At 35.8% G+C, this 17,420-nt stretch overlaps 1 protein-coding gene across 1 annotated transcript in view; it reads left to right on the top strand.

Moving 5' to 3' along the window:
• The window catches only part of CACNA2D3 (calcium voltage-gated channel auxiliary subunit alpha2delta 3), a 456,710-nt gene that overhangs the window by 182,443 nt on the left and 256,847 nt on the right, over positions 1–17,420 (top strand). The window contains exon 6 of the mRNA XM_074151549.1: positions 17,138–17,269. Within this exon, the coding sequence (XP_074007650.1) occupies positions 17,138–17,269 (132 nt within the window). The remainder of the gene's footprint in view (positions 1–17,137; positions 17,270–17,420) is intronic.

The following is a 17,420-nucleotide window of genomic DNA, read 5'->3' as shown; positions in this document are numbered from 1 at the left end:
GACATACTCTCAGACAAAATATGGGGCCTGTTGAAAAGTGAAGTGTAGCATAGTACAGTACCAGAAGTGACACACAGCAGGATCTCATCTGCTTATGTTAGCATTGCACAAAATCTAGGAAATTCAAGAGGATGTTGATAAATATATTATCTCAATATCAACTGAAAACAACTCCCGGTTTTGAGCTTTTGCAGTCAGTCTTTGTTTATACAATAAGGTAAACTTTACATTTGTAGTTTGTAGAAAGGGGAAAATTCCAGGTTCTCTTCAATACTTCAGAAATTTCTAGATGCAAGCACTTCCCCTTGCCTTTTAAACTGTCTTTCTATTGTACCTTTCTGTTTTTCCCTTAGGTCCTCAGAATTGTGGATGTTTGGATTTTGCAGAGTTTACTCTCTCATTCTCCTAGTGTTCTTATTAATTAAAAAGAGTTAGACTAATTCACTAACTAACGTAATCAACTAACTAATTTAACAGGCACTAAATTCTCCTTTATCAAGTACTGGTGAAAACTGGAGGGTTGGATTCTTGAAGTCAAAGACAACATTCTTGCAAAATCAGGATTAGACTGCAGTTGCCCCTTCCATCCCTAGGAATGCAAGCAGGCAGGTACTTAGATACATCACAGCAGACACCTGCTCATCTGGTAGACTTTAAAATCCTTTTCCATTTCTGGAATTACTCCAGTGTTTCTTGAATATCTTTGGGACTTGAACGTGCAGTACATTTCCAGAATGACTGTAAAGTGTAAGAATTCACAGAGATTTGAAAGGACAGTTGATGCACTATATGTTTTCTCAAAAAGTGTTGAGTCTTTTGTTTTACTACCTTTTTTTTTATTACCAAAAATTAAGTAGTTAGAATTTTGGATTTTAAGGAGCTCAGTGTCTGCAGCCTGTGCTTGGGAATCAAGGGTAGATAGTAAGATTCTTAGGTAAATAACTCTGTAATTTGATTGCTGTTAATAATTTTGGTTTTTGTGTGTGTAAACAATTTTACTCAGGCCTCTAGATATGAATGAATACAACATCAGGTGAAGTCATGCAGGCCTTTTACTGTAGAAACAGAGTAACAAAACTAAATGGGTCCTAATCACAGCTGTATAGAAAAAAACTCTGTCTTTACTTAGTCTCTAGAGTAAATGTGTTCAATGTAATCATTCTTTCACTGTAAGAAATTTAGATCTAAAGAGAGACTTCTGTGCCTGAGAGGTTTTCTCAAGTATGAAAATATTATTTATTTCTAGAAACCTTATGTCTCATAAAATCTTCACTGTAGCTCTGCCTCCAGATTTGGTCTGGAATAAAATATTGCACCCACAAAGAAAACCTTTCTAAATGTTTTTAAAAAATAAAAATGCCTTTTAGAATGAGGTGACTTTTACTTTCCTAGTTGTCTATCTGCTAGCTCCATTTCCATTCTTTGTTTTCCCAAGAAAATACAAAGAATTAACATGGTTATTCAGGCCTAGTTTTGTATTATCTCTTAGGTGAACTTGCATAGTTTTGTCTTTACACTGACTGTTTAATTTGTTCCCATTTAGGCCTGCACCAACACTTTGAAAACCACACATTGTATTCCTTTTTGCATTAATTTTTTTCCCTGTTACTGAGAACCACTTTGTCCTATTTTCAATCCTGAATTTCATTCTCCGTTTTCTGTATGAGCTAGTTCTTGCTTGATCTCCTTTGTGTTTATGTTTATGATCATGACAAGGCTTTCTGTACCCTATTTTGGAAATGAATTACTTATAAAGAAGTTGTGAAGTGTCTCAGGGCACAACTGGAGGTATGATGCCAGCTGCAGGTTATTGGGGGATAAGAAACTACTGCTCTCTGCCACTTGTGCTTGCTGGGTGTTACTGTCCTATTCAAACCAGCTGTCATAAACTGTTCTGTAAGCTCTTCCTGAAGCTGGTTTGGTAAAAGGAATCAGATCAGCATTTTCTCCTAGCAGAGTGTTTGAAAATAGAATCATTTTGACAGAACTAGGGTGGGGGTGACTGACTACATGTGAATATTATCTACCACCTCTGGACAGTAGTCTCTGAGAGATGGTGGAGGAGGTGGACGTGTGCCAATAGAGGCAGATTGGGGAAAGAGGATAATCTCTTTACTGGGATCAGTACAGATGCAGCTTGAGAAAAATGTCTGATTTTGCCTTTTAAAAAAATAGAAAAAGACGAAGAGAGAGAGAAATAATTTCTCTTGGCAATAGAAAGGAAGTAGGCTTACATAAGTTGATTTAAACTAATGAGAGTTTTTTCCTTTGTTGTCATTTCTAGTTTACTATATATATAATCTTGTTTTACTTGCTGAGTTTTATAACGGAGCAATATTTCCTAGAGGATAAACCTTCATCCTATTAACACAGCTGACAGTGGAATTAAATGCATTCTGCAGCTTTGCAAGACTTAGTTATCCATTGAGTTTTTTGTATTTATTAAACATCGTTGAGCAAGGAGTCCAAACTTACTACCAGATAAGCAATAGATTTTCAAATTCTAAATACTCTTAATTATTTTAAATGTATTTTTGTTTTCATCCCTACTGAATATCAGAGGAAAAGTCATACAGGCACATCTATGCTACATGGTAGAGTTGTGCAGTCTTCTTACCCCAAAGGTTGTTGACATATAAGCATGATTCACTGGAGTATTGCATGGAAGTATTATGGATGCAAGACAGTTTTGTGACCATGGTTCTGCAACTAAGTTGTCAAGTCCTGGATCAGAAGAATTTTAATTTATTAAGGTGCAGCACAAAGTTAATGTCTCTTACTTTCCATCCAGAGGTAGCCAGATTGCAGCTCTGCACTGTCTTCCATTTTTACAGCATATGGCATAGATCTTTTGAGAGACATGATATTTTTGTATGCCAGTATTTTAGGGCTTGCTTCTTTTCTCATAGTTTGTTTTCAGTGGGATTCCATTGTGTAGCCTGAGGCACTGTTTCTCACTTCAAACTCTGTGACAATTGAAGAGTTTTAGATGTGGCTGTTCAACACAGCACCGAGTGCATGCTGCCTCCCCATGAACAGTTATGTTCCATTGATTTTTCACGGTCTTATTTTAACACTTGCTGAACTACTGTGCTCTGTGCGGGGAGATTGAAGCCTATGCTTCAAAGTTCTGTGGAACAGACATCTACATCTTTTAGCTTGGGCTTTTTGTGCTTTACTCCTAGTAAAGTCCTGGGGTGAATATTGCGTAAGTACTTAAATGCCAGTCATTCTAGGTGCCTACAAGCAGAAGCACCATACTGGTGCAAATGAATAGGCTTGTTCTGAACAGACTCAGTTTTGGAAATTTTTCTTCCTAGTTTGATTTACACTGATGTCTGTTCAAATTAGTTTCAATAGGGAAATGTCTACTCTTAGCTTGGAAGAATTCATTGGACTCTGTGAAAAGAACTGATTACTGTCTTTGAAGTGCCTAAGGTGAAATGTTGATTGGTATGTGGAAAAGCAGGATGTAGTGGGTAATGCACAAAAGGAGCATATTAACTTGACTACATATAGTAAAGTCTACAATAATAACTATATTCCATAAATGGCTTTCTGATTCAGGAAGGCACTTTGAAGCACCTTCCTGCTTTCTTACTTGTTGATCAAACTGCATTAAAATACCAACGTCTGGGCATGTGCAGAGGGTTGTTCAAATGCATTTTCCTTTTTTAGAAACTTGATATCAATAACTGCCCCATCTAAATGGCAATGGACTCTGCTTCAGGGAGGAAGTATGCTCTGTGCAGGGAGAAGAAAATATGTTAGAATCAATTACTGATTTTAATAATGAAATGTGAAAAAAAAAGCATAAAATTTCCTCAAAAGTGTTGGGTCTGGAAAGTTACTCTCCAGTTTTCATTTATAATGGAGAATGGGGCTTATACTAGTGAACCATGTTTCAACTTTTCCTTATATGAGTACGTTTTAAATTAAGAAAGTTACTTGAACTTTTAGCATAATGCTTACATTGATTTCTTTTTAATGTTGACATTATTTATACTGAATACGTCTCAGCGTTTTCCTACAACTTTGCCTGATGTTTCATAATGTCTACAAGTATAAAAGACTGAATTTTCCAATCCTTTGTTGCACCAAGCAAGTTATATTTCATAGTACTGCCACGTGATTTGGAAATACATTTTGGGGTCACGGTCATGTTTTTGTGGCTTTTGCAATTGATCTAAGTCTTCGTTCCCTACTATAACGCATTTGAGAAGGGGAGCAGGTGAACAATATGGTTTAAATCAAATAACCATAACTGACTTTTAAAAATCTCTCCTTAATAACAGTTCCCTCTTTCCTACCCCTGACATTAGACTGTGATATGTGCATTCTGCTTGTTGCTGTTTTGGCACTAAGAAGGATTTTTTTTCTTGTTATCAGATTGGCTGGTCTTTGGCAAATACCCATCAGGAGCCCAGACACTGGTTAACTTACAAAATCTCTGCTATCATAAATTGGCAGATGCCTGTAAAGTAAATTACTTTTACATTTTTACATCATTGTTATATTAGGAAATAGAGGTATATTATGGGGAAGATCTTTTTTAAAGGAAGCTGGAGAATAGTGTAGGCAAAGTCAGGCGAAAAATTAATTTCTCCAAATCCTTTTTCTTTGAGATGTTAAAAAATAAACAAACCACAAACCAAACTAAAAAAAACCCCAACCCTCAAACAAAACCCAAACAAACATGATACTGGAGTGCAGATTGTCAGATATCTGTCCAGGTAGATTTAGAGAATGAATTAGTGGCCTTAATGCAAGATGTTGCTGTGTCTTTACTGACAGAGCAGAAGAAGCAAGATAGAAAATAAAATCTGATATCAGTGTTATACAGTCCAAGGGTTAATCTGCTGGTTTGAAAAATAAAAACAATAACATAAATTTTAACTTGGAGAAGTCTGTCTGACTGTCTTCCGTCTGTTCTTTCCATCCTCATACTGTGGTATAGCTGCTGTTCTGGTATTTTTGAAGTACAGGAAGGGATTTTATCAGTGCTTTCCATAACTGCAGAGTTTTTCTGTGATGGATGCTGAAGTCCATGAATATTTTCAAGCATTTCTGTCAACAGGAGATATGGTTTATGTCAACTCAACTAACAAACATAAGGCATACAATATGTTGCTGAGAGTCTCAAGCTGTGTCATCAGCATATTAAAAAAAAAAAAAAGGTTCAGGAATGTAAAATACAATTAAAAGTTCAATAATAAGTATAAAGATAAAGTTGTCTTCATTAATGATAGTCTAAATTAATTTTTCCTTAAAGTAATGCCACACTGAGACTAATTCCATGCCACTGGATTTGAAACACATTCAAGTGTTAGCAACCGTTTTGATTCTGCAACAGTGACTGCTCTGAGTAAATACAGATTTATAAAATAAGTGATTTTAAAGTATCTTACAGATCTTAAAGTGTATTTGGACTTCACTCACTTCAGGGACAAGATGACTATAAATATCCTATATTTCCCTATAGATTTCAATTTAATTTTTGTCATTGCTCTCATTGTTTTCACAATTCAATTGCTTTACATGTGTACAGCTGATATTTAGTATTCTTCCATGACTTAGTATATTTGATTTGGTCTTTTTGGTTTTTTTATAAGCTTGTGATAGTCTTCTGCAGCAATAGGCTTTATCTCTTTCTCTTACATCTTTGCTTGTGACATGATTATTTGTAGCACATGTATACTGTCTTTTGTGCCTCTCTGTCTCTCTTGTCACCTATCATTTACTGCTGTTGAAAGAACAGATTTTATCGTGTGGCTTAAAGCTTTGTGTTATGATTATAATGATTATTACTATGGGAAGTTGGCAATCAATTATTCGTGTGCTGTCATATTATTTTCTGGGTTGTAGATCATAGAATGGTTTGGATTGGAAGGGACCTTTAAAGGTCATCTAGTCAATGAGCAATGAGCAGGGTCATCTTCAACCAGATCAGGTTGCTCAGAGCCCTGCCCAGCCTGACCATGAACGTTTCCAGGGATGGGGCATTTACCACCTCTCTGGGCAACCCGTTTCCAATGTTTGACCACCCTCATCATAAAAAATTTCTTCATTATTTCTAGCCTAAATCTACCCTCTTTTAGTTTAAAACCACTACCCCTTGTCCTATGGCAAGATGTTTTCTTTCTTTTCTTGCAGTTGTTTCCTTCCTTCCTATCTTCATAATCACTAATACTTTAAGAAATCATTTACAAGCAGTATGAGTGCAGTACAGCTTTGAATAATTCTGAACTCGCTGTCTTTAGTAACAAAAGCATGACATCTAGTCTGTGCTTTTCTTCTAACCATGTTCACTCATTGAATGCTGGAAATATTGCAAAAGTAGGTCTTAGACTTCACAAATTATCTTTAAGTTTTGCTTGAACAATTTAGAGATTGGTAAAGAATATCACCTGTGTCAAATGGCATTTCCATTGCATGATTTTCACTGCATGTTAAAAGATGAGTTTATGCACTACAAGTCAATAAATGCAGACTCTAATCAAAAGTTTTGCTTGCATAGGAAACAAAATATGCTGTATGTAATAGAGCCTTCTCTAAAAGATACTGAAATGTGATGAACCACAACCATTTTTTGATTAAGTGAGGCTTTTTCAATTTGATACTTAAAAAGAGCTATGAATATCGTTCAGTCATACTTTCCTATCAATGCCTTCCAAGTGGCTGTCAAAATTGAGATTACCTATTTTCTAGAATATTAGAACCAAAAAAATTCATTTCTCAAGTGATGCAGAAAGATTATAATCTGCAGCTAGCAGATATGTAAAAACCTTTTCCTGCAAGGTGTGAAATTAAGAAATAAAATCTTGTCTGTCACTGTCGTATATGATTTTATGGACTATGCTTCTGAAAATTCAACATCCTGGAGTTCTTATTTAAATAGTCATGGCCACATATCATCCTGGACCACTATATTTGTATTTTGAAATCCTTCCCCTGAATTGTTTGTATTCATATTTTAAGATCTCTAGGACAGTGTTTGCTCTGTCTTCCTAACTTTGGTCATTATTTAATTTAAAAGGAACTTTCTTAGTCTAACTGATTTAGTCAGGGTTGCAGAGAATTTCCTATCTTCCCACGTTTCTTTGTTTTAACTCTTACTGGCTATTGGACAAAGATGCACAGACTTCTCCACTTGTTCCATCTGTTTTTGCTCAAATTCTGCCTCAGATCCAATTCCCAGAGTCTACTCAGGCTGCTGCTTTGTTCTTGCGAAGGGCTTTAGCTTCACAGATTTTTTTTTTTTTTTTTTTTTTTTTTCAATTCTCTGTCTTTAACAGCAAGCCTTTTGGAAATGTTGGCATCACCACGCAAGATGTATACTGTGCTTTATCTTTCTTGTATCCTAGTCTGTCTGTTTCTGGCTGTGGATCTAATCGGTATGTTTCTAATACATCCACATCACCATAGCAACTAGATGTCAGATACAGGCTACACGGTAACATTCTTTTCCTCTAAAAAGCCCCACTCTCTACCACTCCTTATTCAGCAGCTGTTGCTTAGTTACTTGGGGTTGGGCTTTGCCATTTGACAAGTATGAGCCAGTGAAGGTTTGTTAATGCACACTGTTTCAGGTACAATATTAAGAGGCTTTTTGACCTGAGACATTTCTGTTAATCATAATGCCTCTCCTTCTACCTTGTTACTTCCAGTGGTATAAAAGTGACAGTAATTTACCATTGGCTTATAATGGTAGAAAATGAGTCTGTCTTCTCTTTTATGTTTTCTTTTTCTGTATTATTATCTATGAGTATTAACTTCTCTGATGACTGATTCGAAGCTGTGGAGCCACCATTTTAGTTCCATTGTGAAGGGTTGGAAGCAACAGCTGTTTAATGCTGTTATTCCTGTCCACTTGGGCCTGGGTACTGAGTAACCCATACAGCAATGTATAAAGGCATATCCACAGTACATAGTGGAGCTTAGCTGAGAACATTAGAAGGGTAATGCAGAGTATGGAGGTCCAGATAATGAATCCTGCTGTAAGGCTCTCATTGGCTTACGGCTGCTGCTGTGCTAGTTCAGCTCTGTGACTTCCAGCACTGGAATCGGTATGTCTGTATGGTCCTGCACCGCACTTACCTGGATATACGTGTAAGTGGGCTCAGTGTGAACACAGGGAGGTCTGTTGCCTCAAGTTTCATAAGCATAAGTTCACATTGGGTCCCACTGACTACCCCTCTAGAAAATGTCTCAGGTTGTATGTTCAAACTGAATTTTGTCCTCACTTGCTGTAATTCACCTGCTTTACTTTGAGGGATGTTATATTGGAATGAGTGAATGAGAGAAATGGCATGTGAACTGTAGGGGGAGAGTGTGGACTACAAAGACAAAATTTTGAAGAATGAACTAAACGAAGCACAAAAACAAAAGCATCACTAGACTGAGAATACAAATAAGAAGCAAGGCAATGGCAACCTCTCTTTGAATCAGAGTGAATTTACTGAACTTGAAGAGAGTATGTTTTAATCTACAGTTAACTGAGACTTTTAAACTAGTTTTAACCCAAGCATTATTACTGTCCATACTCTCAACAGCTCTGATTTGGAGGCATATTGTGTGTGGGAAGCTTACCTGAATAGAAGTCTGATGAGTTATTTCAGCTTCATTTTTGATTATCCTGGGGATTACCTACTTTACCAAAGCATCCCTTAAGTGAAGCAAGATCTCTTCTCACCTGTTTACAATTAGCATCACTGAATGAAAAAGAAACTTTAAGTATGTCAGCGCTGAAATTATGGAATCTCTCCCAAGACAGTCACAACTGCAGAACCAGTAAGGAGACAGTTAAACATATTGTACTAGTTTAATTAGAGTTGCCTCATCCAGCTGTATTTGGCTTTTAAGGATGTATTGGTAACATGTGGCTTGCTTGAAAGGTCAGTCTGTAATTCAATGGTGAAAAGTTCTTACATACACGTTATATTGCAGGATAAAAAGGGAATGGTATGAATTACCATTTCGACATAGAATTTTTAAATTTAAGAAAAGTTCAAAATTCACTTTCTCCAAAAATAATTTCTAAACATAGTTCCTCCTTTTTGTGAGACTGAAGTGGTTTTATGTTGCCTTGTGGCTCAGTTTCCTAGCTGGAGCAGAAGTTAGTGCCTGAAGGCAAACATTATGTATTTAATGTTTGTGTCTGCAAAAAGATTCATTCTTTTTGTTTCAGCAGCAATAAGAATAAATTTCACTGAAGCAGGTTTAAGAAATGTCAATTCGGGCACCATTGTCCTGTCCCAAAAGCAGTTGCCTTAGTCTTGCACCAAGTGCAAAGAAATTTAGTCACTTTAAACATAAAAGGTACAGTCCTCCTTATCTTCATTCTCTGAATTGTGAGTCTGGAAAAACATTGTTTTTGAGGATTTCTTGGTGCTATCTTCTGTTTTCATGTAATCACTATGTAACCTGAAGAAAGGTCTGAGCCTATCAAAAACCCCAAACCAACAACAAACAAAAAAACCACCGTACATCTAACATCTACAGCTATATATATGTGTGTGTGTAAATATGTATATTATACACTAAACATGTTATTGGTATTATATGCCTAATTATTAATTGCGAGCAGTTATTTTCACTTTGTTTCGGTGGAGAAGTTCTTTTAGGCTTTTGTGCATCATTAGCCTCTAGTGTGCAAACTGTTTCCCTCTTTTCTGATAGTAATATACCTTTAAAAAATAATGAAAATTAATTATAATTGGTTTGTTCTCTTTTAAAGTGCTAAGTTTCCTTACTTGTGTTTATTTCATTATTTTAATGAGAAAAAGCAATCAGAGAATCAGGGCATGTTCTGTTACTGGCTTATAATAACGAACAAGTAAAAGCACCCAGGGTATCTTTTTGTGGGATATATTAATGAAAAACAAATCTCATGATTCAATACAAGATTATTTTTAATGGACTGAGTTTATATTCTAGGAATGCATTGGGGAGTTTTATTTGGTTTTCAGTTTATTTTGCTTTATTTAAAGATTTTTCTAGACTTTATTTTCTCCGTGAACTATGTTGGAAAAGCATTCTTAATCTGCAAACTTAGTGATAATTGACATAATAGTTCTGGGTTTCTGAAAACCTTTAGATTGAATATGCAAAAGCAATTGATTAAATGGTTGTACGGCAAATGTAAAAATTGTAGCTTTTGTTTAGTATGGAGCGGAGAAGATTGACATTTGACAAAGGATCATAGAAGTTTATCTAAAGATACATTTTGTTCATTTCGTCTACTGTTTTAGAATACCATAATAATTTGTCTCTCCATCCTGCTACATAACACAGACCCTCCTTTGATTTTTCTTGGATCTGTGTTGTGTGAACAGGACAAAAGAAGGCTTGCTCTTCTGGTTAAGTATTAGTATGCGTGGCTAGAATATAAACTGTTTCAAAATATTGTTTGGCTAAAAACTTACAAAGACATTTTTGCGCTGTACTTTGTTTATCTAGGTGTCTTTCTTGCAGCTTTTATTTGTCACATTCCTGAAGGAGCAAATAGTGTTGAAGAATCCATAACTGGTTTTGTAATGTATTCACCCCAAAATGCTTTTGTGCATCTGCTCAGTGTTTTCAGTATGTTTTAATACTAGCTTCAGAGATTTTGAACCAGCTGAACATTTTCATATGTATGAGGCTTTTTCCAACTATTTTTTGTTTGAGTAAAACTTCCATTCTACTCAAATTGTGCAAATGGCCTTTTGTGCAAGGAAGAAATGCTACATAAAGATTATAAAGCACTGCAACAGTAAGGGACCATTGATTTTGGAGGATGAGAGACGATGACTTGTCATGCAAATATCTAAATGTGCTGTCATATCTGCTACTTCACATTCATACTACGTTTACACTCCCAGGAATGTAGCAGTAGAGGTTTAGTTTATTATAGCCCAGTAGACTGCAGTGCATTTCACATGCCTAAAACATTTCTCTGTAAAGGTTTTCATGACGCCGTTTGTTGTATGCAGGAGGCACTAGGAGGTCTTTAACATCTCCTGTTCAAAGCATTATTTGTTGGTCCTTGCTGCACGGTGTTGTGTAACTAAGTTGACCTGTTCTTATAATTGTGTCTCTCTCTAAATATCTCAGCAACAGGAATTAGACATTTATCATGAAATGTTAGTTTACAGGTTTCATGGTCTTGTGTTTTAAATGGCTTTTATAAAGATTTGTGAACAGGTCTGTCCTTGAGAAATTTCCATAAGGATGACTTTTATTTCCAAGGCTGTGCCTGGCTTTTGTCATATATCACTTTGACAACAGTTCTACTAAAATGATCCCATTTGGTATGTTGTGTGTTAAATATTTTACAGCACAGTTGGCTTCATTTAGCAGCAGTCACGTTTACTTTCTTTTCCTCTAATTTGCGGTGTGTTCCACTGGCTTCCTGTATTGTTTGTCATGACACTTTCCTGCCCTGCCACTTGCATACGTTTAGATTTCCTGGTTGCTGATAGCCACTGTTCCATCAGCCTGTGCAGAAATTTCTTTTTGCCATGTGTCAGAACTGGCTCTTTTTTTCAGTATTCAAGACTAATTTTGCTTCTGTGATGAAATAGCAGTGCATATAGGGTATTTACTCAATTTGGTTAATTCCTAAGTTCTGAGCACTTTTTTTTCTTTCCTACTTGGAAAATTGTTTCTAGCAGTGGTTTCTCATGTTGCTTGCCCTGTCTCTCAGTCACACCCTGGCATCCTGTTCTGTGGTGTGGTGTTTTCTTACTAATTTTTCAGGTTTCATAGTATTCAACTTATACCCTGCAAAAATGTGGAAATGAGCATGTTTTCCTGAAAATACAGAAATATCCTGGTGGTCACATTAATTTATGGAGTGATCATCTGTCAAGATTACTGGGTTTATGCTTTATTTCTCTTCAGCTAAAGGCATGTTAGCAATTGCTGGGTAGGCAATCCTGTTTTGTTAGACTGTGTTAGTGATAGGTGTAACTGCCCCATGTGCCTGGCTCCTGTGACACCACCTCCATTAAAGCAGCATCTTCCTAGCTCTTCCTCGGATAGACAGTAAGTGAAGCCTTTGACTTTTGCTCCAAGTTCCTCCTTTAATTAAAAAAAAAAAAAAGGTAATGTACTATGTTCATAGATCCTGCTTATATGCTGTTTCCAGAGCTTTGCTCTGATTCACAGATCAGCCCACGTACTGGTTGCTTTTAGCTGTTACACCTGGTAAGCCAAGCAGGGTCCAACCAGGTCAGGAGCCAAATGGGTGATCTCAAAGGTACACTGACTTGCTGCAGGACCTTTTTTTTTTTTTTATAATTCATTAAGTGGCAAGCTCTTTGCAGAGTCAGAACTGAATCTCTATCCCAGAATGGTATTAGTAAGAAGTTTGCAGCTGTAATTCTGGCTTTCCAGTGAACTGAAGTTGAATTTCAGACCACCTTGTTCACAAAAAAAACCCAACCAAAACACAAGCTCCCCAAACCCCCCCCCAGAGCCCCCAAACCCACTCATGAAACTCAGCATAAAAATAAACACATATGGCCATTCTCCAGTTCTTCTGCTGCCACTTCAAAAGAGAAGGGGAATGCCATTAGGTCAACATTGGAAGCTGAAACAACCAAATACCTACTACCATGCCTTTATACAGTCTTTACCACCCTGTGTACTTATGAGGAGGGAATGTGATTTCTGACATTGGTGAATGGCTCTCAGCACATTAAGCAAAATGGACAAACACCACCTTCTGTGTCTACAGATGGTCAGATGCTTTGATCTGTGAGCTGATGCATCCACACTACCCAGTGGAGGCAGAGGGAGGGGAAGACAAAGAAAAAAGCAAAGGCTGTTGCCAAAATTGGCATCCAGCCTCAGCTCTTGAATATGTTGGACCACCCTGAAAAGCATTCATATTAGTGTTAAATAGTGTAATTATTAGATTGTTGGTGTGTGTCCCAGCAAAGTATGTGATTTTGTTATTCTTTAAAATATGACCAGACTAAATATGTTGTCAGTGTCAGCAAAACTAAGCTAATATTGTTGCTATCTTTGAGCCAAAAGGGTGCTGGATTTTGCATTCCTTTTCCAGTGTTTGGTCCTGTAGGCTGTGCTTGTACTGCTTTATTGTATGACGGTACTGCTATGCAATCTTAGGGGCTGCCCTTGAGGTCATCAGAAAATAATTTTGGATGCCAGCATCTTTGACAGCTTTCCAGGAGAAATTAGTGATTATATTACAAAGGTAATATAATAGGGGGAAAAACTAAGGATCATTGGTAACTTTTTTTTTTCTTGGTAATAAAGCAGAGTATGGCAAGAAAGAGAAGCATTCTGCGCTTTCTTCATAGTCACTGAATTCCTCAGTGCTCTCCTTAATTTTCTATAAAGCTTGCTGGAATAATTAGAAAGCAAGATGCATCGTGTATGTATTAGTTTCATTCTATAGACTTACTCTACTCTAGATGTTTTTATGGATTCTGTGAATTAAAATTTATTTCATTCTAGTGCTAACCTTTGGCATGCTGTTGCACATCTTTCAGTCTGCACGCCTTGGTTGCCTTTGTTGAGACTTCAGATCTATTTTCTCGGGTCAGCAGCATCTATGACAGCAACTTAATTGCTACACGCATTTGTACTGTTATTTGGCAATTTTGTTTCAGGTTCATGTTGGTGTACCTATTTGCCTAGGGGTTGGTTCTGTATTAAATGTCAGTAAAAATAGGTAACATCTACACAAACAGCAGTAGAGCAAAATCACATATAATTACAAGCTAGCTCATCTAAAAGATGAGGGAAAGGGAATATTTTAATTATATTTTAGCTGTTACTGCCAGGAAGCAAAAGCAGAAATTATGTTTCAAGAATTGTGACAGAAGCTATTTACATTTATTGTCTTTGAGCCCCATAATATCATGTTAATGATTTTGCATTTATATTAAGCATTATCATTTATTCTTTTTCTCCCCAAATTTCTGAATATTCACAAGCATTAATTTACCACTATTGACATATAACTATTTTGAGGATGCAGATGACATTAACCAGTAACACAAAAACTTAATACTGTTTCTAAATGAAATACTGGGGGCAATTTAGGCAATTTAGTGTAATTACTGAAGTTGGAAATTGCCCAGAACTAAAGACTTAACCTATAGGTTATTAGAAGATGAGACTATAAAATGTTAATGGGATATATGGTCAGGAACTCAGCTGTATTTAGAATGATGCATGTGGACAGAGATGCATCCACATAACAGTCATTATCAAATTCAGAACGAGGAGCTCACATTTGAAATCCTTCTGGCTTAAGATGCAGTAGCCAGTAAAGACATGGGATTTCCATGTGAAGTCTGTAGGCCTGCAGTTTTGTACTGTAGATACATTTTTTTTTTTTTTTTCCCCACTTCACTTTTCATTGTATTCTAAGGGTTAAATTTAGTGTGACCTTATTTGCTTTTTCATAAAAATGGTTGATGCATAAAATGTAACTTGGTATATTGTGAAAAGAACAGCCAGCATAACAGATACGCAGGGTGTAGGAAGGGTAGTGAATTGTCACTGGGTTTCATTTTGAAGCAACCCAGTTATCATAGATTGCATTTTAATGTGCCCTCTTATTTAAAATGCCTTAATGGTTAATGCTTCTTTCAGCTAAAAAATTCCCATTAGTTTCAGAGTCACTGGATTAATGTTTATAGTGATCAGAATTTGGATTATTAGTGATTAGTGTTGTCAGCCTAATGCAGAATATAGACTCAACAAGTCATGGTCAAGGAAAAATTCTTGATTGTATTTTCATGGAGTTCTTTAAACTGTAGTACAGATACATAAACATGTTAAGTGGCTCTTCATATATGGGCTAAAAAAAGTAATCCACTACTGTCATGGCACGGATATTTTAATGTGTTTTTTTTTTTTTTTAAAGTAATTTATATATGTATTTTTTATATGTAAATATGTTTTTCTGAAATGCCACTGGAAGGATTTCACATTTAGTTTAGAGCTTAACAGATGGATGACTAATGATGTCCCATGACCTTATGGAGCTGGAGTGTATATAGAATTCAAAGGAATTATCATCGGGCTGGGAGGCAGAGTGAAGGCTCTGCTTAGCTGAGTGGCACTATAGCACACATTCATTAGGAAAGGGAATTAAAAATTTGCCTCTCTGGAATCCAGGATAGAAGACATCTGATGAACTGATGATATTGTAAAATACTGAGGTACAATGTGCAGTCTTGGAATGAGGTCCAAATATAAGTTGTTAAGAACCACTACAGTTTGTTTTAGATATAAATTAAGATAGAAATTATTCTGTTTGATTCGTTTGGCTTTTCACTAATCCTGATGACTGAAAGGCATATGAAGAGTTTCTAGTCCTCTAGAGGCTTGAGAAAAGGTTCCTTGTTTTTCCTCTAAATAGGCTTTTCTAGAAACAGTTACAAGAAACCTTCCCCCCAACCAAAAACCAAAAAAAAAAAAACCACCACCAAAACCAACACTCTTTACTATGTTGCTCTTCTCAAGGGTGAATTAAACTTATTACTTTCTCTTAATATTGTAATGCTGAGTTAATAATGCCACTGTACTTTTTAGTGATTCAGGTACTCCACCAGAATGGACTGGCAACATTTGAACAGGATTCTTGTTTTAGTTTGTCGCTTCTTGTGCAATGTCTAAATGCTGAACAATGGATCAATATTTTGAGATGCTGAAATAGGAGCATATTTTTACAAACTGATGATAGATCCCAGGATAGACAGGTCTGACGATTAATTTGTGATGTCTTAATCACAGCTTGTTACTGGAGTAATTGCAGACTTGGAAACAACTGGCCGATGGATTTTGCCAGCTAGGCAATAGTGAAGTATTACCATTGGACTGGTGACATCAGTTTGTTTGATATGTGTCTGGTTGAAGAGATTTTAAATATATATTTCATCCTCTAGAGAAACAAGTAACTATACTAGGCATGTTTTTAAAACAGTATGTGTTTTGTTGACCTTGCTTTTTCAGCAGTCCATTTATGTAAACCTAAATATTTAGATGAAAGCAACATTCAAAGATTTGTAGCTGAGACATTTCCCTTTTTCCACTGTTTTTCTTGATGAATGTAAGGAAAGGTAACAATTCACCTTTTTTCCACTCCATTAAAATCACATTCTAAGCAATCTTCTGAAATCAGTACAGCAACATTATTTTGCAAGCTAATGGAAGCATTATTTCAAATGCTTGAGAAAATGTTACTGTCTATTCATGTATGCACACTTTCACAAATGAAAAAAATACATCTGTGATTTTAGTTCTTTTTTTTCCTTTCTCTTCTGCTGACTTCACATACAGATTGAATTTGGAATACAGTATTTCTTGATTGTTTCTCATCTTTCAAAATTCACAGTTTGAAGTTGAGTAACGTTTTAAGATATGTTCGTTTATTTCTGATTTCCCACTGTTGAACCAAATCTGCACCTTAAAAACATTCTTGGGCAGCCTGGATTTTTAGGAATTGATAAATAAGGATGGTTTTAGACAGAAATAATTTATTTTTAACATCTAGGGTTTGCTTTTTAGTTCCTCTTCCTATGGGAATGAAAAAATGAGGTAATCATTGTGAAATCTGGATCCAGTGTTTTCCAAATAACAATTAGTGTTATTTTTCATAAAAATTTGTGTTTGTGTGTATATCATAACGCATTCAAATGTAAAATAAAAGATATTTCACTTTCTGTTCCCACAAGCAAAAACTTTCAAATATAGTGAGAATGATTTTACCAAGTTGAAGATTAAAAAAGAAGTATGAATTGTTGCCATGAGTCATTCCTTGCATTTAGGGAAAGTAAATGGAGTAAATAATCTATTATTAGATGGACTCACTTATTTTCTCCAGAACAAACAATACAGTAGTTCCAGATAGATGGTCTAATAAGCAATTTTAACTTATCTAAAAAATGTACCCGGTGTCTCTTCTGTATTTTAAGCATACTTTCATTATTTAAGTGTATAATTTATTTTTTAATCACTTAATTGACAAGGCAAACCAAAAGATACTCTGCAATAGTTTGCAATCACTAGATTTTTTGGATTATTGAGTAAGATGAAGATAATAGAATTCAAGGGGTTCTATTTAGGTAAAGTCACTTTTCTCTGTTTTTTTTCTTTTTCTTTTTTCCCCCAGACCCAGCCATTGTAAATGGAGTTTATTGGTCAGAATCTTTAAATAAGGTGTTTGTTGATAATTTTGATCGTGACCCTTCTCTCATCTGGCAGTACTTTGGAAGTGCAAAAGGATTTTTCAGGCAATATCCAGGTAAGAGGAATACAAGTTCTTACTTAAAATACAATAAAGAATGCTATGGCTGCCAGTTTCCACTGAATATTGTCACAAATTATGACTTTCACAGATACTTGCAAGTTTGATTTTACTTTATCTAGTTTTCAGAGAGAGATTTTTCTAATCA

This window comes from Numenius arquata, chromosome 8, assembly GCF_964106895.1.
Source record: "Numenius arquata chromosome 8, bNumArq3.hap1.1, whole genome shotgun sequence".
Lineage (NCBI taxonomy): Eukaryota > Metazoa > Chordata > Aves > Charadriiformes > Scolopacidae > Numenius > Numenius arquata.
Note: the sequence above shows the minus strand (reverse complement) of the source record. Positions and strands in the feature narration are given on the sequence as shown.